The following is a 24,253-nucleotide window of genomic DNA, read 5'->3' as shown; positions in this document are numbered from 1 at the left end:
GCTGAACGGCTCTCACAGTCAGGAGGTTCTTCCTCATGTTCAGATGGAATCTCCTCTCTTGTAGTTTGAAGCCATGGCTCCCTTGCATCCTAGTCTCCAAGGAAGCAGAAAGGAAGCTTGCTCCCTCCTCCCTGTGGCTTCCTCTCACATATTTATACATGGCTATCACATCTCCTCTCAGCCTTCTCTTCTACAGGCTAAACATGCCCAGCTCCTTAAGCCACTCCTCATAGGGCTTGTTCTCCAGACCCCTCCAGACCCAGATCTGCTCCCTCCTCCCTGTGGCTTCCTCTCACATATTTATACATGGCTATCACATCTCCTCTCAGCCTTCCCTTCTACAGGCTAAACATGCCCAGCTCCTTAAGCTGCTCCTCATAGGGCTTGTTCTCCAGACCCTTGATCATTTTAATCACCCTCCTCTGGACACATTCCAGCTTATTAATATCTCTTGAATTGTGGTGCCCAGAATTGGACACAATATTCCAGGTGTGGTCTAACCAAAGCAGGTGTGGTCTTGGAATGCCTGGTCACATACTAGTAGGGGCTCATGTGACAATGCATGTTTCCCCCCTGGATCTGAGGGCTCGCTTTTGCCTCAGGAAACTACAATTCCCAGAATTTCATAGTTAAAGAGGTGTCAAACAGCATTACTTCTGTTGTGTAGAAACACCCCAAGACTCATAGAACCCTAGAATTGGAAGGGACCTTGAAGGCCATCTAGTCTAACCCCTTCGCAGTCCTCCCCAGCAATGGCTGTGATCCAGTCTTGGCCTCAATGAAGGGCGGTTTTGGTTTCCCCTCTTGCTTCTCTTGGACCAGCGATGAGCAGACCCCAATGTTTCACCCCCAGGTCTTGCCGGCAACCTTCTCGGGCAAAATCTCCAGCATCTCCTTGAGTCACCCTGTGTTCCTGGCACAGCAGAGACACCGAGCGGCAATGAAGGACACGGGGAGGGCAGCTGGATGCATGTTGGCTCCCTCTGCTAAGGACCACTACCCCACTCTGACGACTCTGACCTACTTCCCTTTCCACAAGGGAGAGGTCCTAGCCCTGGCCGGAGAGAGTCTGGCCACTGGGAGGCCATCCAGACCTGAGTTGAGCCAGATGGTGAGGTTCATCTTGGTCTCTCCTGCACTAGAATTCCCTTCAACGGGCCTCTTCCGCAACGATAGAATCCTAGAATCCCAGAGTTGGAAGAGACCCAGTGGGCCAACATCCAGTCCAACCCCATTCTGCCAAGAAGCATTCAGAGCACCCCCGACAGATGGCCATCTAGCCTCTGCTTCAAAGCCTCCAAAGAAAGAGCCTCCACCACCTCACCACCTCTGAGGATGCTTGCCAGAGATGCAGGCGAAACGTCAGGAGAGAATGCCTCTAGAACAGTGGTTCTCAACCTTCCTAATGCCGTGACCACCTAATACGGTTCCTCATGTTGTGGTGAACCCCAACCATAAAATTAATTTCATTGCTGCTTCATAACTGTCATTTTGCTACTATTATGAATCATAATGGAAATATCTGATATACAGGATATATTTCCATTCACTGGATCACATTTGACACAAATACCCAATATGCTCAAATTTGAATACTAGTGGGGTTGGAGGGAGGGACTGATTTTGTCATTTGGGAGTTAGACTTGCTGTGATTTATAGTTCACCTGCAATCAAAGAGCATTCTGAACTCCACCAACGATGGACTTGAATCAAACTTGGCACACAGAACTCCCATGACCAGGAGAAAATAGTGGAAGGGTTCGGTGGACACGGCTCTTGAATTTTGGAGTTGTAGTTCACCTACATCCAGAGAGCACTGCGGACTCAAACAATGATGGATCGGGACCAAACTCTACACAAATACTCAATATGCCCAAATATAAACTCTGGCGGAGTTTGGGGAAAATAGACCTTGACATTTGGGAGTTGTAGTCACAGGGATTTTTAGTTCACCTGCAATCAAAGAGCATTCTGAACTCCACTAACGATGGACTTGAACCAAACTTGACCAACAGAAAATACTGGAAGGGTTCGGTGGGCATTAACCTTGAATTTTGGAGTTGTAGTTCACCTACATCCAGAGAGCACTGCGGACTCCAACAATGATGGATCTGGACCAAACTTCGCACAAATACTCAATATGCCCAAATGTAAACTCTGGCGGAGTTTGGGGAAAATAGGCCTTGACATTTGGGAGTTGTAGTCACAGGGATTTTTAGTTCACCTACAATCAAAGAGCATTCTGAACCTCACCAACGATAGAATTGGACCAACCTTCTCATACAGAACCCACATGACTAACAGAAAATACTGTGTTTCCTGATGATCTTTGGCGACCCCTCTGACACCATCTTGTGACCCCCCCCCAGGGGTCCTGACCCCCAGGTTGAGAAACACTGCTCTAGAACATGGCCATATAGCCCAGGGGGAAAACCTACAACAACCAAGCCTCCACCACACTCTGAGGCAGAGAGTTCCACTCCTGAACAGCTCTCTCTCACAGCCAGGAAGTCCTTCCTCATGTTCAGGTGGAATCTCCTTTCCTGAAGTTTGAACCTCCCCAAAAGAGGCCAGAAATGCCATTTGACCAGTGCCTTTCATAGAATCATAGAATCAAAGAGTTGGAAGAGACCTCATGGGCCATCCAGTCCAACCCCATTCTGCCAAGAAGCAGGAATATTGCATTCAAATCACCCCTGACAGATGGCCATCCAGCCCCTGTTTAAAAGCTTCCAAAGAAGGAGCCTCCACCACACTCCGGGGCAGAGAGTTCCACTGCTGAACGGCTCTCACAGTCAGGAAGTTCTTCCTCGTGTTCAGATGGAATCTCCTCTCTTGTAGTTTGAAGCCATGGCTCCATTGCGTCCTAGTCTCCAAGGAAGCAGAGAACAATCTTGCTCCCTCCTGCCTGTGGCTTCCTCTCATGTATTTACACATAGCTATCATCATATCTCCCAAAGCCTTCTCTTCTTCAGGCTAAACATGCCCAGCTCCTTAAGCCGCTCCTCATAGGGCTTGTTCTCCAGACCCTTGATCATTTAAGTAGCCCTCTTCCTCTGGACACATTCCAGCTTGTCAATATCTCTCTTGAATTCTGGTGCCCAGAACTGGACACAATATTCCAGAAGTGGTCTAACCAAAGCGGAATAGAGCATGGGGAGCATGACTTCCTTAGATCTAGACACTAGGCTCCTCTTGATGCAGGCCAAAATCCCATTGGCTTTTTTTGCCGCCGCATCACATTCCTGGCTCATGTTTAACTTGTTCCCCACGAGGACTCCAAGATCTTTTTCACACGTACTGCTCTCGAGCCAGGCCTCATTGTCCCCCATTCTGGATCTTTGCATTTTGTTTTTCCTGCCAAAGTGGAGTACATGACGGACAATAAGCACCTTGGGGCAGACAGGCCAGGCCTGTTCCCTAGCCACTCTCCAAAGTCACGTTCACTGGCAGAGCCATGTGTTGGAGAGAGGAAGGGAGGGAGGGGGCCACCACGCAAGGTCCCGCCTGGGGGAGGGGGAGGGAAGGAGGACCCATCAGGCCCTCTCTTCCCCTCCCCTCCCCCCCTCCCCTAGTGGGCACCTGTTGCAAAAGAGACCCCCCCCCTCAGTCTCTTCCCAAACAGGCGGTCACGCTGGCATGTGCAGATACACACACGGACCGCTGGCACAAGGGATCCTGCAAATGCCCGTTGCATGTCAGCGGCCTGTTGCTGTCCATCTGCAACTCTGGCCACTCTCCACGGAAGGCTCAGCTGCCGCCTTCAATCACGCCAAGGGGCTGAGCAAGCCTGGCCCTCTTTAGTCAAGCTTTGCTCCAGTCCTACACACACACACACCCCACAAATGCATACACAACCACAAAACACGGAGCGCCCAAGACCGGCTCTCTTCCCTCCTTGGGGCCACTGCAAGGAAATGGCAAGGAAAAGGCCGTAATGTACCGGGGACAGAAGGGTGCGCGGGTCGGCAATGTTTGACCCCATCGAGGCACCAGGCCGCAATGTGGGGTGCAGGCCTTTCTAGAAAGAGGGGTGTCCTATTGCCAATACCGAATGGTCCCAAGTCACCCAAGGGACGGAGTGTCAGCGCAGGAGTGGCCAAGCCTGCGGCCAAGCAGCCCTTCTCTTGGTTGTTGTAGGTCTTTTTTGGCTATATGGCCATGTTCTAGAGGCATTCTCTCCTGACGTTTTGCCTGCATCTATGGCAAGCATCCTCAGAGGTATCCTCACTCCCTCTGAGGATGCTTGGCATACATGCAGGCGAAACGTCAGGAGAGAATGCCTCTAGAACGTGGCCATATAGCCCAAAAAAACCTACAACAACCCAGTGATTCCGGCCATGAAAGCCTTCGAGAATACATAGCCCTTCTCTTCTGGGGAGCAGGAAGGCCGCAGGCAAGTTGGGGCTGACCTGCAAAGCATTTGAGGGCCTTCCTTTTGGGGGAGTCCTCACCTAAAAACCAAATAACCTCCACTGTTAAATGAGACATTCAACAGGGGCTTCCATTTGCTTCCATGTCGTATTTAAGCCTCGTTGTTTATTTATTTATCATGTCAGGAGCAAACCAAACAGTTGTATTGCAATGTATTGTCGAAGGCTTTCATGGCTGGAATCACTAGGTTCTTGTGGGTTTTTTCGGGCTATTCTCCTGACGTTTCGCCTGCATCTATGGCAAGCATCCTCACTACCTCTGAGGATGCTTGCCATAGATGCAGGCAAAACGTCAGGAGAAATGCCTCTAGAACATGGCCCTATAGCCCGAAAAAATCCACAAGAACCTAGTTGTATTGCATTTTTTAAAGAAACAAACAAACAACACACAAAGTTTGCAAGCTTTGTAGGTGATTAGATGTCTTTTGACCAGTCACTGGCCACTTGGAGTGCCTCGTGGAATGCACTTCATTGCACAGGCACTCCTCGAGTTACAAACATCCGACTTACAACATCCGACTTACAAACATCCGACTTACAAACTACTTGTAGTAACAAACGGGGCTGAGACACAGGAAGTGAGGGGAATCCACCCCTTGGAAGGGAAGTCATTCCTGAAAGAGTCATTATCGGGGGGCAAAGGGGGCTCCACTGAAGCTTTAGTTCCAATCCTTGTTTCCACAACAAGCTACATTTTCCAAAATCCATTTCTCATGCAGACAGAAAACGAGGTCAGATCCTCTGAACAGAGGCACAGGCAGCAAAGCAAACCCCACTGGGGTGCTCACCCTTTCCTAGGCTCTCCAAAGCATCTCTATCTATCTGCAAGCCCTATGAGGAGCGGCTTAAGGAGCTGGGCATGTTTAGCCTGAAGAAGAGAAGGCTGAGAGGAGACATGTGATAGCCATGTATAAATATGTGAGAGGAAGCCACAGGGAGGAGGAGGAGGGAGTAAGCTTGTTTTCTGCTTCCCTGGAGACTAGGATGCAATGGAACAATGGCTTCAAACTACAAGAGAGGAGATTCCATCTGAACACGAGGAAGAACTTCCTGACTGTGAGAGCCGTTCAGCAGTGGAACTCTCTGCCCCGGAATGTGGTGTAGGCTCCTTCTTTGGAAGCTTTGAAACAGAGGCTGGATGGCCATCTGTCAGGGGTGATTTGAATGCAATATTCCTGCTTCTTGGCAGAATGGGGGTGGACTGGGTGACCCACCAGATCCCTTCCAACTCTTTGAATCTATTATTCTGTCTATCTATCTATCTATCTATCTACCTATCTATCTACCTATCTATCTATTAGGCCTGGTCAATCTATGGTTCTAAATGGTTCTAAAGTACTTACAAAACTTAAAGTTCTGGTGGTGAAAATTTCAGAACTCTAACAAAACTTTCAAAATGTAATTATTATTTCATTATTGGTGATTTTTAGGATAGAACCATCTAGGAACTGCCATTTATAATGAAATTTTGAGAATTTTGTTAGAGTTCTGAAATTTTCACCACCAGAACTTTAGTTTTGTAAGTACTTTAGAACCATTTAGAACCATGGATTGACCAGGCTTACTATCTATCTAGATAAAGGTTTCCTCTTGACGTGTCCAACTCTGGGACTCTGGTACTCATCTCCATTTCTAAGCAGAAGAGCCGGCATTGTCCGCAGACGCCTCCAAGGTCAAGTGGCCACTGGCATGATTGCATGGGGAGCTGTTTACTTCCTGCCAGAAGGAGCGGTACCTATTGGTCTACTCACATCTGCATGTTTTCACACTGCTAGGTTGGCAGAAGCTGGGGCTAACAGTGGAAGCTTCCCCTGCTCCCTGGATTCTAATTGCCAACCTTTTGATCAGCAAGTTCAGCAGCTCAGCGGTCTAACTCACTGCACCACTGAGGGCTCCTATAATATATATGTGTTTGTGTATGTGTGACTGGAATTACACTTTAAAATGTCCCCGTTCTGACTGACAAGCAAATTCAACTTAAGAACAAACCCTCAGAAATGTTTGTAACTTGGGGACTACCTGCATTTCCCCCCTCCCCAAAGAAGGAAGTTGAACTTTTCCTGAAAAGGACCACTCAACAGGGGAAAGAGGGGCCCAGAATGGCCCCAGCCCCCACAGAGGAGCCTTCAGTGGGGTGCAGATTGTGTTTGAGTGTGTGTGGGGGGGAGGGGGGGTCACCTGAGCTCCTATTTTGCCTCCATTTCCCTCCCCTCAAAAGAGAAAGAGGAGCCACTTGGCCCAAACTGGACACAAGCACTTTGGCCCCAAAGGAGATCCAGAGAAGGAAGAGGACCTCGGGTGAGCCTCCCCTCCCCTCCCCAAATAATGCCCCCCTCCACTCTCAGACTAGGGAGGGTTCCACATTGAGGAGGGGCGACTGGTGTGGCCCCAGAGAGGAGGAGCCAGGAGAGAGGGACCCAGGGGCCACAATAGGTCTCAACAGGGATCTCTGGACAGCCCCAGAGAGGCAGGTGGTCAAAGTTGGACCGTCCCCACTGGCATTGTGCCCCACTCTTCTTTGCCCCCCCCTCCTTCTCTGCAATGGGGCTGCTTCTGAGAGGCAGGGAGGGGGCACCACCTGCCCCGTCAGGTCTTCAGGGGTCCTTCCAGCCCTCTCTGGCCTCAGTGCCTCCTGGCCCAGTTTTGAAGGGGCTGCATCACCCACCCACCCCATTTGATGCTTCTCTAAGCTCTCCCTGGGGCTGAACCTGTGGGGCCTGCCCCAGTGAGAGAGAGATGCCCCCAGCAGAGCCCCTTGCACACCAAGATCCCTTCTGCCTGCAGCTCAGGCCCACGATTCAGAAGGTCTCCAGTGCTCTACCTGGCCTTGGCTGCCCACCGTCCACCTCTCTGGACACTGCCAGGTCACCTGTTGACCAAGCCCTGCTTGCTCTAGTCTTGGCAGAAGTGGCCCTTCTTGGCCGCTGCCTCCAGTGGGCTTCCGCCCCAAGAATCATAGTTGGAAGAGACCTGGTGGGCCATCATCCAGTCCAACCCCCTTCTGCCAAGAAGCAGGACAATCACGTTCAAAGCACTCCCGAGAGATGGCCACCCAGCCTCTGTTTCAAAGCCTCCATAGGAGGAGCCTCCACTTCTGCTCCAGATTCATATTTTAGAGGGACACTTCCATCTTTTCACAGAAGATGTTTTGGGGGGACTTGCAGCTCTGGCCAAACTCTTGAAGGAGGCTGGACCGTACCCTCCATGGCCCCCCACCCCACCCTGCAAGCAAAGGAGCCCCCTCTTGAGTGACACATGGACAGCAAAAGGAGAGAAGGGGCCCCTTCTTTGGGAGTTGCCGACCCCCCCCCTTCCTCCACCTCCTCCTGGACTGGCCCTGCTGCCCCCTGAAGGGCCTGGCTGACCCTTTGCTACTTCACTGGACCTCACCTGTGGGAGGAGGAGGAGGGGGGTCCAGAAGAGGGCAACCCTAGGGGGGGGGGGGTTGGGTGGAAGGAGCCTTCTCCCTGACAGAAGGGGGCGGGGCTGGGGTCTTCATGACCCCCCCCCCCCCGCCTGTCCCCAAAACTGAGCTTGGATTCCCCACAGACACACACTCCTACCCCCCTCAGCTGTACCCCCCTGGAGTCCTCATGACTCCCCCTTGCATATCCCCAAAACTGAGCTTGGCTTCTCTTGTGTTCCCCACAGACACACACTCCCACGCCCCCACCCCTCAGCTGTACCCCCCAGGCTTGGGCTGCATCCCAAAGAAACAGCTGCCCAGAAAAGCCCCCGCAGCTGCTCTGGGACGGAGGGAGGGAGGGGCACCTGCGGAGACCTGAGGGGGGGGGGGGGCGCCGGGCATTTCCTCTTCCCAGTGAACAGACTCCAGGCAAAAGTTTCCGAGGGTCCTCCTGGGCCGGCTGCCGAGAAGCCCCCTCCTCACACACTTTGCCCTGCTCTATCCAGGAGGCCAAGCCCCCCCCCCCCTCTCGAAGATCCAGAGGAATCTGAAGCCCCCCCCCTCCTCCCCGCAAAGGCATCTCCCAGGCGGGGAGGGGGACGGGGCGACCCCCCTCGGCGGGGCACCTGTTCGGGGCAAGGCACGTGTGGGGGGGGGGGGGCGGGGCGGGCCAGCCTCTCCCCTCCCTCCTTCCCTCCCTCCTGTCCCCCTCCCCCCCTCACTCACCACCCCATGGACCAGGAACTCGAAAAGTTTGCTCTTGGTGGCCTTCCGCGCCCCGCCGGTCACTTCCTCCGCGGCCATGGGTCCGGCTGGGCGAGGAGGGGCGGGAGAGGAGAGAGAGAGAGCGGCGACCAGGGAATAGGGGGGGGGGGGCGAGGGAAGGCGGGAGGGAAGGAAGGAGGGAGAGAGGGAGGGGCCTGCTTTCTCCGCCCGCCTTGCCTCCCCTCCCCTTCCCTTCCCTTCCCCGCCGCCGCCGCCCCGGCCTCCTTCTCCTTCTTCCTCCGGCCTCTCCCGCCTTCCTGCCTTCCGCCGGTCGAGAGAGAGAGAGAGAGAGGCCCAGGGGGAGGGCGGAGGGGAGGAGGGGGAGGGCGGGAGGAGGGAAGGAGGGAAAGAGGGGAGGGGTCCGCACGGGGCGCCGCGAGGGACGGCCCCAGGCGGCGGAGCAGAGGCACCAGCTGCGGCCCAAATTCCTCCGCCCAAGACAGAGAGAGAGAGAGAGAGAGAGAGGAGGGGAAGGGGGGAGGGAGGGGAGGGGGAGGAGCGGACCCTCGGGAGGACACCCCCCCCCCCACGCTCAGACCCCGGACCGGGAAGGGGGGGAGGGAGGGAGGGAGGGAGGGGAGGAAAGAAGGAAGCAGGCGCCGACAGACACAGAAAGAGAGAGAGAGGAGGGGAGGGGGAGGGAAAGGGGGAGAGGGAGGGGAGGGAGGGGCGGACCCTCGGGAGGACACCCCCCCCCCCACGCTCAGACCCCGGACCGGGAAGGGAGGGAGGGGAGGAAAGAAGGAAGCAGGCGCCGACAGACACACAGAGAGAGAGAGGGGGGGAGGGGAAGGGAAAAGGGGGAGAGGGAGGGAAGGGGAGGGGGAGGAGCGGACCCTCGGGAGGACACCCCCCGAGTTCAGACCCCGAGCCGGACCGGGAAGGGGGGGAGGGAGGGAAGAGGAGGGGAGGAAAGAAGGAAGGGAGGAAGGAAGGAAGGAAGGGGCCTCTTCCCCTCCCGGCCGCACAAAGGCTCCTCCCCGCCCCTCCCCTTCTCTCTCTCTCTCTCCCCCCCCCCCCCCCTCGGACGCCGCGCCCTCCCTCCCTCCCTCCCTCTCTCCCTTCCTCCGCCGCTTCCGGCCTCCTCTCCCGGGTCAGCCCCCCCCCGAGAGCCCCGCCCCCACCCCTCGACGCCCCCTCCCTCTCTCCCTCCCTCCAGAGGAGCCAGACCCGACTCTTCCCCCCCACCCCGAGAGGAAAGGCATGGGATCCGATTACCCCCCCCCTTTCCCTTCCCGCCGCAACGAGGGGGGGGCGCACTTGCCGTCCTTCCCGGCGCCGCGGTGACCGGCATCTCCGGCGCTGGTCTCCCTGGCAACAGAGGCGGCGTTGCCAGGTAACGGGAGGGGCGTGGTACCCAAGGGAGGCTCGAGAAGGAGGGAGGGAGGGAAAGAGGGAGGGGCGTACGCCCCTTTGGAGGGCGGGGGCTGCGGAGAGACTTCGCGCGGGAAGGAAGCAGGGAGGGGAGGGGAGGGGAGGAGGGAAAGGCCCCCTCCTGGGGAAAAGACCCCTCCTCCGCGGCCCCCTTGGCGCGGGGGGGGGTTGTCTCCTCGCCCGACTCCACCCCCTTGCCCCCCTCCCGAATAGCTACCTCCTCTGAGGGAGGGAAGGAGGGGAGGGCGCATGCGCAGAGACTTCTCTTGTCTCTCCCGTGAAGGTCAGTCAAGCGGACGGCGGGAGGGACGGAGGGGGGAGGGAGGGACGGAGGAGGGGCTTCCGCTCTCCCGTGTTTGGAAACGGAGGCTCCGGGACACGCGCCGCCTCCCACGAGAAGGGAGGGAAGAACCTTCACATACCCCTCCCGCCTCCCCCCCCCCCAGCATAGGGCTCCAAGACGGGGGGGGGGGTCCCGCAGCCAAGCCGGAAGCCAAGCCTGAAGCCCCTTCCCCGCAGGACGGGCCCGGCCCCGAAGGGAAGAGCGGGGTCGGTGGGGCCGAAGGGGGGGCGGCGTGGTCCCTCTTGGCCCCCCCCCTCCGGACCTCCTCCACCCTGCCCGTCTCCCAGGATGTTGCTGCCCAGAGCGGGACCAGGCGAGAGACCGGAGGGAGCCAAGCAGGAGAGAAGTCGGGGGACGGGGGGGGGGGGGCACCCCAGGAGAAGGGCTCGGGCTCCTTTGGCAGCCGCCGAGTCACACTCGGGGCTCCCACTCAGCTTGGGCTCTCCTCAGACCCCTTCTGGACTGGACCCCTTCCCCACGGAGGATTCTCAGGAGATCCCTTTGACCAACAGCCGGGTTTTTCTTTTCTCTGTCAGGAGCCACTTGAGAAACTGCAAGTTGCTTCTGGTGTGACAGAATTGGCTGCCTGCAAGGACGTTGCCCAGAGGACGTTGGTATGGGTGCAGCTGGTGCACAAGTCTTAGTTGTGCCAAAGCTCTCCTGGCCACCACGGAGACCTGGGGTTCCAGGCTCAGCAATGAATCCAGGAGGACTCCCAAGCTGCAAACCTGGTCAGTCGAAACTGACCAGGTGTAACCCCACCTAGCACAGGCTGTAACCCTATGCCCTGTTCAATGGCCTTACGACTGACCAGGAGGACCTCTGTCTTGCCTTGATTCACTTTCAGTTTGTTAGCCCTCATCCAGACCGTCACAGCGGCCAACCACCGGTTCAAGGTCTGGACAGCCTTCATAGTAACAGGTGGGAAGGAGTGACAGAGTTGGACGTCATCTGCGTACAGATAACACCTTACTCTGAAACTCCGGATGACCTCCCCCAGCGGCTTCACGTAGGTGAACATCGGGGACAGTACTGAACCCTGAGGGACTCCACAAGACAACAGTTGTGGAGTCCAACAGGTGTCACCCAATAACACCTTCTGGGACCGACCCTCCAGGAAGGACCGAAGCCACTGCAGAGTAGTACCTCCAAGTCCCATTCCCACGAGGCGTCCCAAAAGGATACCATGGTCGATGGTATCGAAGGCCGCTGAGAGGTCCAGCAGAACCAACAGGGACACACTCCCCCTGTCGAGCTCCTGGCGTAGATCATCTACTAAAGTGACCAAGGCTGTCTCAGTCCCATGTCCCGGCCTAAAGCCAGACTGTGCCGGATCTAGATAATAAGTGCCTACCAAGAACCCCTGGAGTAGCGAGGCCACCACACGTTCCATGACTTTGCCCAAGTAGGAAAGATTGGAAACTGGCCGAAAGTTGACGATTGAGTGGGGTCCAGTGATGGCTTTTTCAACAGTGGTTTAATAACAGCCTGTTTTTTTATGCTGGCTAGAATCTTGCCCTCTTGTAAGGAGGCATTAATCACCACCTTGACCCACTCTGCCAAACCCCCTCTGGCCTCTTCTGTCAGCCAGGATGGGCAGGGGTCCCAGATGCATGTGGTAGGCTTCGCTACTCCAAGGATCTTGTCCAGGTCCTCAAGCTGAACCAATTGAAAAGAATCCATCAAAACCGGACAAGCAGGTGCTCGTGTCACATCTTCAGAGACTGCCGTTAAAGTGGCATCGAAGTCAGAATGGATCAGAGTGACTTTGTCTGCAAAGAACTGAGCAAATGCTTCACAGCGATCTGCCAAGTTGTCAGGGATCTCGCTCTGAGGTGGATTTAATAGTTCTCTGACAACTTGGAACAATTCCACTGGATGGTTCTTAGCGGACACAGTATTGGTCACAAGAAATGTTTGTTGTCGGGGATCAAACTCTGAGGCGGATTTAATAGTCCTCTGACAACTCAAAACAGCTCAGCTGGACGGTTCTTAGCAGATGCAATATTGGCCACGATAGATGTTTTCTGTGCAGCCTTTACTGCCGCGTCATAGGTCCTTAAAAAGGAACCCAGGCGTGCTCGAGCTGATCTGCTATGCTTCCGCCGCCACACACACTCTAGCCTCCTCTTCTTTCACTCCATCGCTGCCAGCTTCTCAGTGAACCAAGGAGCTGGTTTAGCTTGGTTATTGGTGAGGGGGCATTTTGGAGCGATCGGGTCTATTGCCCTGGTCATCTCCCTGTCCCAGAGAGAGACTAGAGCCTTGATAGGGTCACTTACCAAAGAGGCAGGAAAATCCCCAAAAGCCGTCAGGAATCCATTTGGATCCATAAGTCTCCTGGGGCAGACCATTTTAGTGGGCCCACCTCCCCTGCAGAGGTGGAAAGACACAGTAAGTCCCTTTGCCTACCAAGCTAGCAACTCATTCATTCTCTCTCTCTCTCTCTCTCTCTCTCTCTATATATATATATATATATATATAGAAAGGATATTCATCCAGCATGACTTGTTTTTGAGAAATCTGTGCTAATGTCCGCATGGCATCCCTTTGCAATGCTTAGAGATAGTTCTAGAGTCTTTCCTGGTAGGTCTTGATGCCAGGCTGACTAGGCGGTTCTTGTTTGGGGGCCCCTTTTGAAGAGGGGGCCACATCTGCCCTCCTCCAGCCTGTGGGAATGCCCAAAGGTGATGGTCACTAGTCCTGAAATGACTCCTGCCTGTTCTTTCCATATTCTTGGATGGCGTTCAACCTCACCTGGAGATAGAGGTTTCATTGAGATTAGCCAGGTATCCTTGTCCTGCCTTTACCTGTTCTGTGCTGCATTTCCCCCATTGCTTCATTGACTCCCTCATCCCCAAGTGGAGCACCGTTGCTCTCAGACTTCTCCCAAAAGGTAAAGAACCTGTGGAGCAACTTGGCCTTTTGTCTGTCCCACCGGCCTTCCTTCCACCCTCTTGTTCAGGCCGTGGCCCCGCTCTTTCCTCCTCCTTCTTTCTTTTGCTCCCCAAAACCTCCTCTGAATTCATTCTGCGCTTTGGCCTTTCTGGCTTTCTCTCTACATATGGGGTGGGGGCTATTTCCAGGGTCCTGGTTCCTGTAAACATTTCCTATTTTCCCTCCTTGTTGGAGATGTTTGAAATTGTGCCACCAATTCACAAGGAACTTTCAAGAAACTCCTTTCCATCATGGACTCCTCAGGAGAAGATAGTTGCTCCTACCACATCCAGTCCATTTCTCCCTTCTCCTTGAACGGGAAGGAGAGCCAGAATGAGGCCCTGGGCACCACGGCCCTTGGGCTTCTTGCCCATAGATCACCTAGGTGACCTCCTGAGGGAGATGCCTTGCAGTGCCATTGCTTCCCACAGGGACCAGAAGGAAGGGTTTTTGGTCTGTGGGCTTGGTGCGCCTCCTCCATCTCTCTGTTCCATCACAGAGACAGCACTCCCCTGGAGCCATCCATCCGGTCAGACCCTCGGCCGTGAGGAGCGCACAGGGGACGTCTCTGAGGAGGAAGTCCCGTCCCAAACATAGGAGGGCAACTCTTGGAGGAAAGTGGCCCATGGATGGAGATGGGCCAGGAATCATTCTGAGTTTGGAGCTCCAGAATCAACCTGAACCTCCCTCCAACACCAGGGATGGTGCAGAAGAGCAAGAGAGGCCCGGCCTCCTCAGAGCCTTGGCAGGATGGGCTCTTCCAGGGCTGGCTCTTCCAGGGTCTCCTCCATGTTCCCAGAGGTGAGCACTGGCGTGTCTCTTGCTCTTCTGCACCATCCCTGGTGCTGGAGGGAGGTTCAGTTTGATTCTAGAGCTCCAAACTCAGAATGATTCCTGGCCCATCTCCATCCATGGGCCACTTTCCTCCAAGTGTTGCTCTCCTGGGTTTGGGACGGGACTTCCTCCTCAGAGACGTCCCCCATGCGTTCCTCGTCCAGGACACTCAGCTCGGATCAAGGAAATCTCAGGCGGTCCCCAAGGTGCTGTGGGTTTGTTCTTAAGTTGAATTTGTACGTAAGTCTGAACAGGTACATTTTTAAGTGTAACTCATTTACGTTTTGGATAGCAGAGGGAAGGGACAACAATCCTGTGGCATTTCCTTTGCTGTTTGTGCTCCCGTTCGCGTTTCACCTCATTGGGTTTTGGAAAATCTGGCTTGTTGTGGATTGGAGATGGGGCTTCTTCAGTGGAGATCCTTTCCCCCATGACAACAACTCTTCCAGGAGTTGCACCGGGACTGTGGCGCAGCTGGCTGGGAGTCAGCCACATTAAGATCACTACTGACCGAAAGATCATGAGTTCGAAGCCAGCCTGGGTCGGAGTGAGCTCCCAACCAAAATTGTGTAGCTTGTTGCCAACCTTTGTAACCCAAAAGACAGTTGCATCTATCAAGTAGGAAAATTAGGTACCACTTTGTGGGGAGGCTAAATTAACTTATTTACAAGGCCATAAAAAATCTCCAGAAAGTATGCAAGTATGTAAAGAATGAGGAAGCGACAGCTCCCCTGGTGGCCAGAAGCTGGAACGTTAAATAGCCTCTGTGTGTCTGTCTATATGTGTTGTGTGCCTCTGGCATTGAATGTTTGCCATGTATATGTACATTGTAATCTACCCTGAGTCCCCTACGGAGTGAGAAGGGCGGAAGGAGGGCGACTAAAATGATCAAGGTTCTGGAGAACAAGACCTATGAGGAGCGGCTTAAGGATCTGGGCATGTTTAGCCTGAAGAAGAGAAGGCTGAGAGGAGACATGACAGCCATGTATAAATATGTGAGAGGAAGCCACAGGAAGGACGGAGCAGATCAAGGGTCTGGAGAACAAGCCCTATGAGGACTGGCTTAAGGAGCTGAGCATGTTTAGCCTGAAGAAGAGAAGGCTGAGAGGAGATATGATAAGTATGTGAGAGGAAGCCACAGGGAGGAGGAGGGAGCAAGCTTGTTTTCTGCTTCCCTGGAGACTAGGACGCAAGGGAACAATGGCTTCAAACTACAAGAGAGGAGATTCCATCTGAACATTAGGAAGAACTTCCTGACTGTGAGAGCTGTTCAGCAGTGGAACTCTCTGCTCTGGAGTGTGGTGGAGGCTCCTTCTTTGGAAGCTTTTAAGCAGAGGCTGGATGGCCATCTGTCAGGGGTGATTTGAATGCAATATTCCTGCTTCTTGGCAGAATGGGGTTGGACTGGAGGATGGCCCAGGAGGTCTCTTCCAACTCCTGGATTCTATGATTCTATATAAATACTGTCAATAAATAAATATAAATACCAGGAGTGAATTCCCCTTCCTTCCGAGGGGCAGATTCCTCTCACTTCCTGTTGCCTCGCCCCCGTTCTTAACTAAGAGTCATTTGTAAGTCCGATGTTTGTAACTGCCAGGAGATGCTCAGCCTCACACTGCTGGGTCTCCTCTCTCAGGGGGGCCACCAATTTGCACTTGCTGCAGGGAGAGCTCCCCACATCCTCTGTCAAGAACAGCTGGCCAAATACAAACACAAGCCTTTAAAAACAGTTGGGAAGTCAAGAATGAGACCCTCCCCACTCCAAAAACGCCCCCTGCTCACCTTCTGCTCTCTGCTCAGAGGCCCAAGTGGGACCTGCCTTTCTCTGCACCAGGTCATTCATGTGATCTCTGCCTGGAGTCAGGCTGGACCCTGGGAGCCAAATGCTGGCACCTCCCCATTCTGGGCGCTGTAGGGTTCGTGTGGCCCCCCAGACGCAGCCAGGATAACGTTGTTGTGACCCAAGGCCAAAAGACCCAAATCCCTTGCCCCAAGTGGGGCAAAAACAGAAGAACGGCCTGCCTCAGGGGAGCATGCTTGCTCCATCAATGTTTAACATTTACTCAAATGACCAGCCACGGCCAGAAGGAACAGAGAGTTTCATCTATGCTGATGATCCTGCCATCACCACTCAAGCAGGGAGCTTTGAAATGGTTGAACAGAAGCTCTTCAAAGCTTTAGGTGGTCTAATTGCCTATTACAGGGAAAACTATCTTGCTCCATCAATGTTTAACATTTACACCACTGACCACCTGCTGCAATGCACCCTGAGTCCAGCCACATGCACAAGGGAGGACCTTCTTGCAGCAACACCAGAGGCACTCCAAGGGGCCAGCTACTGGTCAAAAGACATTTAATCAACTACCAAACTCACAAATTGTGTATTTTGTCTGTTTGTTTGCTTTGTTCTGTTATTGACTGGTTGCCCTGACACGACAAATAAATAAATTTACACAAATTATCAAGCTCTGCCAGAAGGGACAGAGTTTCATCTATGCTGATGATCCTGCCATCACCACTCAAGCAGGGAGCTTTGAGATAGTTGAACAGAAGCTCTCCGAAGCTCTAGGTGCTCTTACTGCCTATTACAGGGAAAACCAGCTGATTCTTAATTAATCTAAAACACAGACATGTGCTTTTCACCTTAAGAACAGACAAACAGAGCTCTGAGGATTACCTGGGAAGGAACCTCACTGGAGCATTGCAGCACACCCAAATACCTGGGAGTCACTCTGGACCATTCTGTGACTTAAAAAGAAGCACTGCCTGAACATCAAGCAAAACGTGGGTGCTAGAAACAATATCGTATGAAAGCTGACTGGCACAACCTGGGGATCACAACCAGACACAGTGAAGACATCTGCCCTTGTGCTATGCTACTCCGCTGCTGAGTATGCATGCCCAGGGTGGAACACATCTCACCACGCTAAAACAGTGGATGTGGCTCTGAATGAGACATGCCGCATTATCACAGGTTGTCTGCGCCCTACTGTTTTGCCAGTATTGCACCACCTGACATCCGCCGGGAAGTAGCAACCAAGTGTGAAAGGACCAAGGCAGTGACATCTCTGGCCCATCCTTTAGTCAGATATCAGCCAGCAAGCCAATGCCCTAAATCCTTCCTACAATCTACAGAGATACTCGTAGGAACACCTCAGCAAGCGAGAGTCCAAAAGTGGCAGGCTAAAACCTGGAACCGTGGCTGAGACCCGATGAGAGACTTCCCCCTGGGCATACACAGGACTGGGTGACTTGGAAGAGATGCAGAGCCAGCTTTCAGAAATGGGGCCACAAAGTGGAGTCCACAACATGTAAGTGTGGACAACAGCCAACCACAGACCACCAACTACAATGCAGCCTGAGCCCTGCCCCATGCACCATGGAGGACCTTCTCACAGCAACACCGGAGGCACCCCAAGTGGCCAGCTTCTTAGTAGAATGCCAAGTTTTTAAACTTAGTGGGTTTCTTATATATTATAACTGTACTCTCAATTTGCTTCTGACACGATACATAAATAAATAGGTGGGGCCAGGTGGGCACCCCCTGAGTTGGCACTTCCCGTGCAGGGAATGCCCTCTTGCTCTGACAGGCATGCCTTCCATTTCTTCCATTGGCCTGCATCAATAGGAGCCTAGTGTCTAGATCTAAGGAAGTCCTGCTACCCCTCTATTCTGCTTTGGTTAGACCACATCTGGAATATTGTGTCCAATTCTGGGCACCACAATTCAAGAGAGATGTTGACTCTAAGCTGGAATGTGTCCAGAGGAGGGCGACTAAAATGATCAAGGGTCTGGAGAACAAGCCCTATGAGGAGCGGCTTAAGGAGCTGGGCAAGTTTAGTCTGAAGAAGAGAAGGCTGAGAGGAGACATGATGAGAGCCATGTATAAATATGTGAGAGGAAGCCACAGGGAGGAGGAGGAGGGAGCAAGCTTCCTTTCTGCTTTCCTGGAGACTAGGACGCAAGGGAACTATGGCTTCCAACTACAAGAGAGGAGATTCCATCTGAACATGAGGAAGAACTTCCTGACTGTGAGAGCCGTTCAGCAGTGGAACTCTCTGCCCCGGAGTGTGGTGGAGGCTCCTTCCTTGGAAGCTTTTAAACAGAGGCTGGATGGGCAACTGTCAGGGGTGATTTGAATGCAATATTCCTGCTTCTTGGCAGAATGGGGGTGGACTGGATGGCCCAGGAGGTCTCTTCCAACTCTTTGATTCTATGATTCTATGATTCTATGATTCTCTCTCCATCTCAGAGTGTGTCATGTTATGGTGCGACTGCTCTTACTGGTGGTGGAAACTAGAAGGCAAGCAAGAGCCCCTTTCCTGCAGTTGCGCAGCCAGACCTGACCCACTCTTTGCCCAAGAGGAGGGGGAACACTGAAGAGGAGAAGGAGGGGCATGGGCATGGGCATGGGCATGGGTGGGGGGGCACTGTGGCTTGGAAGGGGCTTGGTGGAGCAGGCTTTGAGCAGCAGCACCCCTTCTGAATGGCCACACGCTGGGGTGTTCCTCCCTGAGCAAGAACCCGTGGGGAGAGCAGGAAGGCATGTGTGCCCACCAGTGCCTGTCCAAGGGTGGAAAGGAGAACCCTTGGAACTGCCAAAGAGAGGACCTGAGCAACGACTGGCCATTCAGCTTGACGTGGATCCCAGGAAAAGTTCCAGAGCAGAGCACCAAATACCTACAGTACATCTGTCTGTCAAGACCACTAAAATCAACCTGGTTCCTCCAAAACAAATCATGCCAAGTGAGTCGTGCCACTTTGTTTTGACAGAATGGTAAGTTTTGTAGATCAAGGGAATGCTGAAGATATAATAATGTGTTGGCTTCAGAAAAGTTTTTGGTGAGATCTCCCGTGACATTCTTGCAGGCGAGATGGTGAACTGTGGGCCAGGAGATGCTCCTGGGAGGGGGGTCCAGCATGGGCTGTCTGGCCGAAGCAAAAGGGTGTTTCTGCCCATTGGATCCTTCTCCTCCTTCCTGGAGGGAAGGGGCCCGTGGGGGCCACAAAGAAGGGCCACTCAACATTTTTATCAATTACTTACAATACTAGAGCTGGAAGAGACCTGGTGGACCATCATCCAGTCCAACCCCATTCTGCCAAGAAGCAGGAAAATTGCATTCAAAGCACCCCCAACAGATGGCCATCCAGCCTCTGTTTCAAAGCCTCCATAGAAGGAGCCTCCACCATATCCCGGGGCAGAGAGTTCCACTGCTGAACAGCTCTCTCACACACAGTCAGGAAGTTCTTCCTCATGTTCAGGTGGAATCTCCTTTCCTGGAGTTTGAACCTCCCCAAAAGAGGCCAGTATATATGCCACTTGACCAGTGCCTTTCCCTATGCCACGGGCAATAAGCACCTTGGGAAGAGTTGGGAGAGACCCCCTGGGCCATCCTGTTCAACCCAGAGAAGAGTGACTCCAATGATCAAGAGTCTGGAGAAGAAGCCCTATGAGGAGCGGCTTCAAGAGCTGGGCATGTTCATCCTGAAGAAGAGAAGGCTGAGAGGAGACATGAGGAGGGCCATGGATAAGTATGTGAGGGGAAGTCCTAGGGAGGAGGGAGCAAGCTTGTTTTCTGCTTCCCTGGAGACTAGGACACAAGGGAACAATGGCTTCAAACGACAAGAAAGGAGATACCACCTGAATATTAGGAAGAACTTCCTGACTGTGAGAGCCGTTCAGCAGTGGAACTCTCTGCCCTGGAGTGTGGTGGAGGCTCCTTCTTTGGAGGCTTTGAAGCAGAGGCTGGGTGGCTATCTGTCGGGAGGGGGGGGGCTTTGAAGGTGATTTTCCTGCTTCTTGGCAGAATGGGGTTGGACTGGATGATGGCCCACCAGGTCTCTTCCAACTCGAGGATTCTGTGTCACAAGGAAGATGAAGTAGTCTTGTTTTCTGCTGCCCTGTGGACTAGGACTCAGAGCCATGGGTTCAAACGTCAGCAAATGACGGCAAAGGAGATCCCACCTGATCCTTAGAAAGAACTTTCGGACTGTAAGAGCTATTCAAAGGTGGAACTCTCAACTCTCACAGTCTTGTTGAAAGTCCTTCCTTGGAGGCTTTTAAGAAGCTGGATGGCCATCTGTTAGGGGTGTTTTGATTGTGCTTTTCCTGCATGGCAGGAAGGGGTCGGACTAGATGGCCCCTGGGGTTTCTTCCACCTCTATGACTTCATGATTCTAGGGGGGAAAGGAAAGGGCTTGAGGCTGTGAGGTGTTGGGACTCAGCCTGTGCTTGAACCTGTGAACGTGTTTCAGTCTCCTGATGTTTCTGTGTCTGTTGTGGGTAATGAGGAGGGAAGTCAGTCCCCTGTTGCTTCTCATGTGGGGGATGCTGGGACTGACTCTGAGGTGCAAGACGGAGACACTTTGGTCAATGAGTTTCATACAGACACTGACAGAGGGGCTTCAGTGCAAAGGGCAGATTCTCATGAGAATGCTTCTGTCAGGCCTTGGGAGGAAGGTTTACTCCCTCCGCCTGTGAGCTCTCCAGATTCTAGTTTGGAAAACAGTGTGACACCTGGGAAAGTTCATGAGGAGTCAGATAAACAGAGTCGGTGGCTGGAGATGAGCCAGAATCGACAAGAGGCCCAATGTTTATGTAGATCCGAAAGAATTCGTCAGTTAAGGTCAACGACTGGGGAAAAATGAAACCAGTTCTTGGGATTTAAGGTTTGCCTTTAGAGAATCTTGTCAGATCAGGCATCATTTGGAAACTTAGCACAAGCCTCATGGAATTCCTGTTCAAGTGATCTCATCTTCATGGTTTTTTCTAGCCTTTCAACTTGACTAGCAGCGTCTGGTTTGTTCTTGCTTCTTGGATGATTCCTGTCTGGATTATCAGTACCTTGGAATATTATTTTATGCTTTTTGAACATTGCTTTTGAATGCTACATTTGGATGCTGTGTCGTCTTCCTGCCTTTAAATGCCTTATTGCTTTTTGGAATCTTATCTGTCTTTACAAGCATTTATTTCTACTGGCTTTTTTTTTTTTTTTTTTGGTTAAGCTTTAATAAAAAGGATGCTTCAGGTCGTCTCTGGTTGCTTCTGGGTTGCTTCTGCACAACCTGGGGATCACAACCAGACACAGTGAAGACATCTGCCCTTGCGCTATGCTACTCTGCTGCTGAGTATGCATGCCCAGTGTGGAACACATCTCACCACACTAAAACAGTGGATGTGGCTCTTCATGAGACATGCCGCATTATCACAGGGTGTCTGCGACCCACACCACTGGAGAAATGACACTGCTTAGCCGGTATTGCACCACCTGACATCCGCCAGGAAGTAGCAGCCAATAGTGAAAGGATCAAGGCAGAGACATCTCCAGCTCATCCCCTGTTTGGGTATCAGCCAGCACGTCAACGACTTAAATCAAGACATAGTTTTCTTAGATCTACAGAGACACTCGCTGGAACACCCCAGCAAGCGAGAGTCCAAAAGTGGCAGGCCCAAACCCAGCACCTCAATTCATGGGTGATACCAGATGAGAGACTCCCCCCTGGGCACTCAGAAGACTGGGCGACTTGGAAGGCGCTGAACAGACTGTGCTCTGGCACCACGAGATGCAGAGCCAATCTTAAGAAATGGGGCTACAGGGTGGAATCCTCGGCATGCGAGTGCGGAGAAGAACAAACCACTGACCACCTGCTGCAATGCAACCTGAGCCCTGCCACATGCACGATGGAGGACCTTCTTGCGGCAACCCCAGAGGCACTCCAAGTGGCCAGATACTGGTCAAAGGACATTTAACCAAATACCAAATTTGCAAAATCTGTGTGGGTTTTTTTCTTTCTTTTTTTTCTTTTTCTTTTCCTTTTCTTTTTTAATCTCTGTGTTTGTTTTGCTCTGTTAGAATTGTAATACAATGGTTGCTGATGACACGATAAATAAATAAATAAATAAATAAATAAAAAGGATTGTTCCTTCACTCAACATGTGGTGTGTTTATAGTCGGAGGGGCCATTTCCTGTTCTGGAGTGCAGCATGAGGAATGGTGGGAGTGGGAGCCCAAAATACCTGGAGGGAAGAGGGAGGGAAGGCCCAATTTTGCCCATACCTGGCCCAGGTGCACGACTCCTCTGCTGTGGTTGGGGAAGTGCACCTCCTGGTGGCCAAAGCGAGCCATGGCAGCATCTCTGCAGGAAGAGGGAGGGGAGGGGGTCCCCAGAGGCCCCTCCCTCCCTTCCTCCTGGCCCAGGTCTCCCCTTTTGACCCCTCAAAACATTTCCTTTGTGTAGAAATGGAGAGTGGGTGTGTGACCCTTTCCGGTCTCTGAAATAGATGACCCAGGGGTCCCAAAAGGGGCGCTCTGGAACCCGAAAGGTGTTGGGGGGTAGGGGTCCACCCCCCCCCAAATTCTCAGGTTGAGTCATGAATTTTCACTGGTGAACCCAATCCCACTGCTGCTAAGTTTGAGAAGCAAAAATTAAACACGTCCCTCCAGAACGGGAAGCACTCTCTCAACCCAATCTTGACCCTTGATTGACAGTGTCGTGACTTGGAGCAAGAGCTGAGAGAGTGGAAGCAACCAGGTTGGCCCACTCACAACAAGCAGGCAAACCGTAAGCCATGGGGGGAGTTGAAGAGAGCCCCCCCCCCCCCCCACAATGAAGGAGAGCAGAACATTGATTTAATTTTTTTTGTCGTGTCAGGAGTGACTTGAGTAACTGCAAGTCGCTTCTGGTGTAAGAGAATTGGCCGTCTGCAAGGACGTTGCCCGGATGATTTGATGTTTGTATATTTTGTATTGATTTAATTAAGTCTATACAAAATATTGAATGAAGCGTACCATTTACTCTCTGCCCCGGAGGGAGTGTGGTGGAGGCTCCTTCTTTGGAAGCTTTTAAGCAGAGGCTGGATGGCCATCTGTCAGGGGTGATTTGAATGCAACATTCCTACTTCTTGGCAGAATGGGGTTGGACTGGATGATGGCCCAGGAGGTCTCTTCCAACCCTTTGAGTCTATGATTTAAACTATTTTGTGTTATGGAACTATTCTGCATGAGTCGCTAAAAAAAAAAAAATTCATCCCCCCCACCCACCGAATTTTTTGGCTATGGCCTTGCTCTTGAGCCTGAAAGGAGGGGGGGGGGCAATGTGGTCTGCATTGAGAGGGGGCACCAGGTTCAATGTTTAATGTAAATAAAGGGGGGTAGGGTTGTGGGGACCCTACAAGTGGGTGGGTGGGGGGCACCTGCTGCCTTTCTCCCTCAGTCTCCCTCCCTCCCAGGTGACACCATGTTCAATGTTTAATGTAAATAAGGGGGGGGGGGTCCGTGGGGACCCTGCAGGTGGGTGGGTGGGGGGCACCTGCTGCCTGTCTCCCTCTCTCCCTCCCAGGTGAAGGCGGGGCCATTTCGGGGAGTCACGAAGAGGGGGCCCAGCCTGCCAATTCAGATCCCACCCCCCACTACCCCGCTAACCCGCTGCCCCAGAGTGCGCGACACAAAGGGACCCCCGACCCCCGAAACCTGGCGGAGGAAGAGGAGGAGGAGGACAAGGAGGAGGCGGCGCCCCCGCCCCTTCGCTTCCCCCCCCCCGGCCCCGAGGACCAATCTCCCCCCCCCCCCCCCCGGCAGAGCAGCCCGGCCCCTCGATGGCTTACCCTTCGTCCGCCGCCGCCGCCTTCCTCCGCCTTCCTCCTCGCCCGCCGGCTTCTCCTCGCTGGGCGGCCGGGCCCTCTGCGGCGAGTCTCGGGCGCCTCGCGGGATGCGTCACGCAGGGATGTGGAGCCGGGAAGGGCCTCCGGGAGGGAGGGAAGGAGAGAAGAAGAAGAAGCCCCGAGAGAGGGAGGGAGAGGCGCCTCCGCCGGGGTCCCAGCCCAGGAGGAAGAGGAGGGGGAGGAGGAGGAGACAAAGGAGCGCCGCCGCCGCCCCGCTTCCTTCCTCCTTCCTCCTTGCTTCCTCCTTGCTTCCTCCTTGCTTCCTTGCTTCCTTGCTTCCTTCCCCGTCTCGCCCGCTCACCGCCCCGAGCTGCCTGCTGCCGATGCTTCTTCTGCTTCTGCTGCTGATGCGGCCGCCCGTCGGGTTTCCATGGGAACCGTATAATATGCCCAGTTCCCCGTTGCTGGGGAGATACAGGGAGGGAGGGGGGGAGGGAGGGAGGGGGGAGAGGGGGGCGGCCGCCACTGAAGGGATGCCGCCCGAGGACCAGGGCAGGGCG

At 53.5% G+C, this 24,253-nt stretch overlaps 1 protein-coding gene across 3 annotated transcripts in view; it reads right to left on the bottom strand.

Annotated features, from left to right (window-relative positions):
* Positions 1–23,719, bottom strand: part of SMARCD3 (SWI/SNF related, matrix associated, actin dependent regulator of chromatin, subfamily d, member 3) — a 40,737-nt gene extending 17,018 nt beyond the window's left edge. Inside the window, exon 1 of one of the 3 annotated variants that reach the window (XM_067470467.1) lies at positions 23,697–23,719. Coding sequence is in view for 2 of the 3 variants with exons in the window: in XM_060782815.2 (XP_060638798.2) it covers positions 8,566–8,643 (78 nt within the window). In the remaining variant the exon portion in view is untranslated. Of the gene's footprint in view, positions 1–8,565; positions 8,704–23,696 lie in introns of those variants that run through there. The other 2 variants (XM_060782815.2, XM_060782816.2) reach the window with 2 other exon arrangements.
* Positions 23,720–24,253: the final 534 nt, after the last annotated feature.

The sequence above is a fragment of the Anolis sagrei genome, chromosome 6 (assembly GCF_037176765.1).
Source record: "Anolis sagrei isolate rAnoSag1 chromosome 6, rAnoSag1.mat, whole genome shotgun sequence".
Taxonomy (NCBI): domain Eukaryota; kingdom Metazoa; phylum Chordata; class Lepidosauria; order Squamata; family Dactyloidae; genus Anolis; species Anolis sagrei.
The sequence above is the reverse complement of the archived record's forward strand: the minus strand, read 5'-3'. Positions and strand labels throughout refer to the sequence as shown.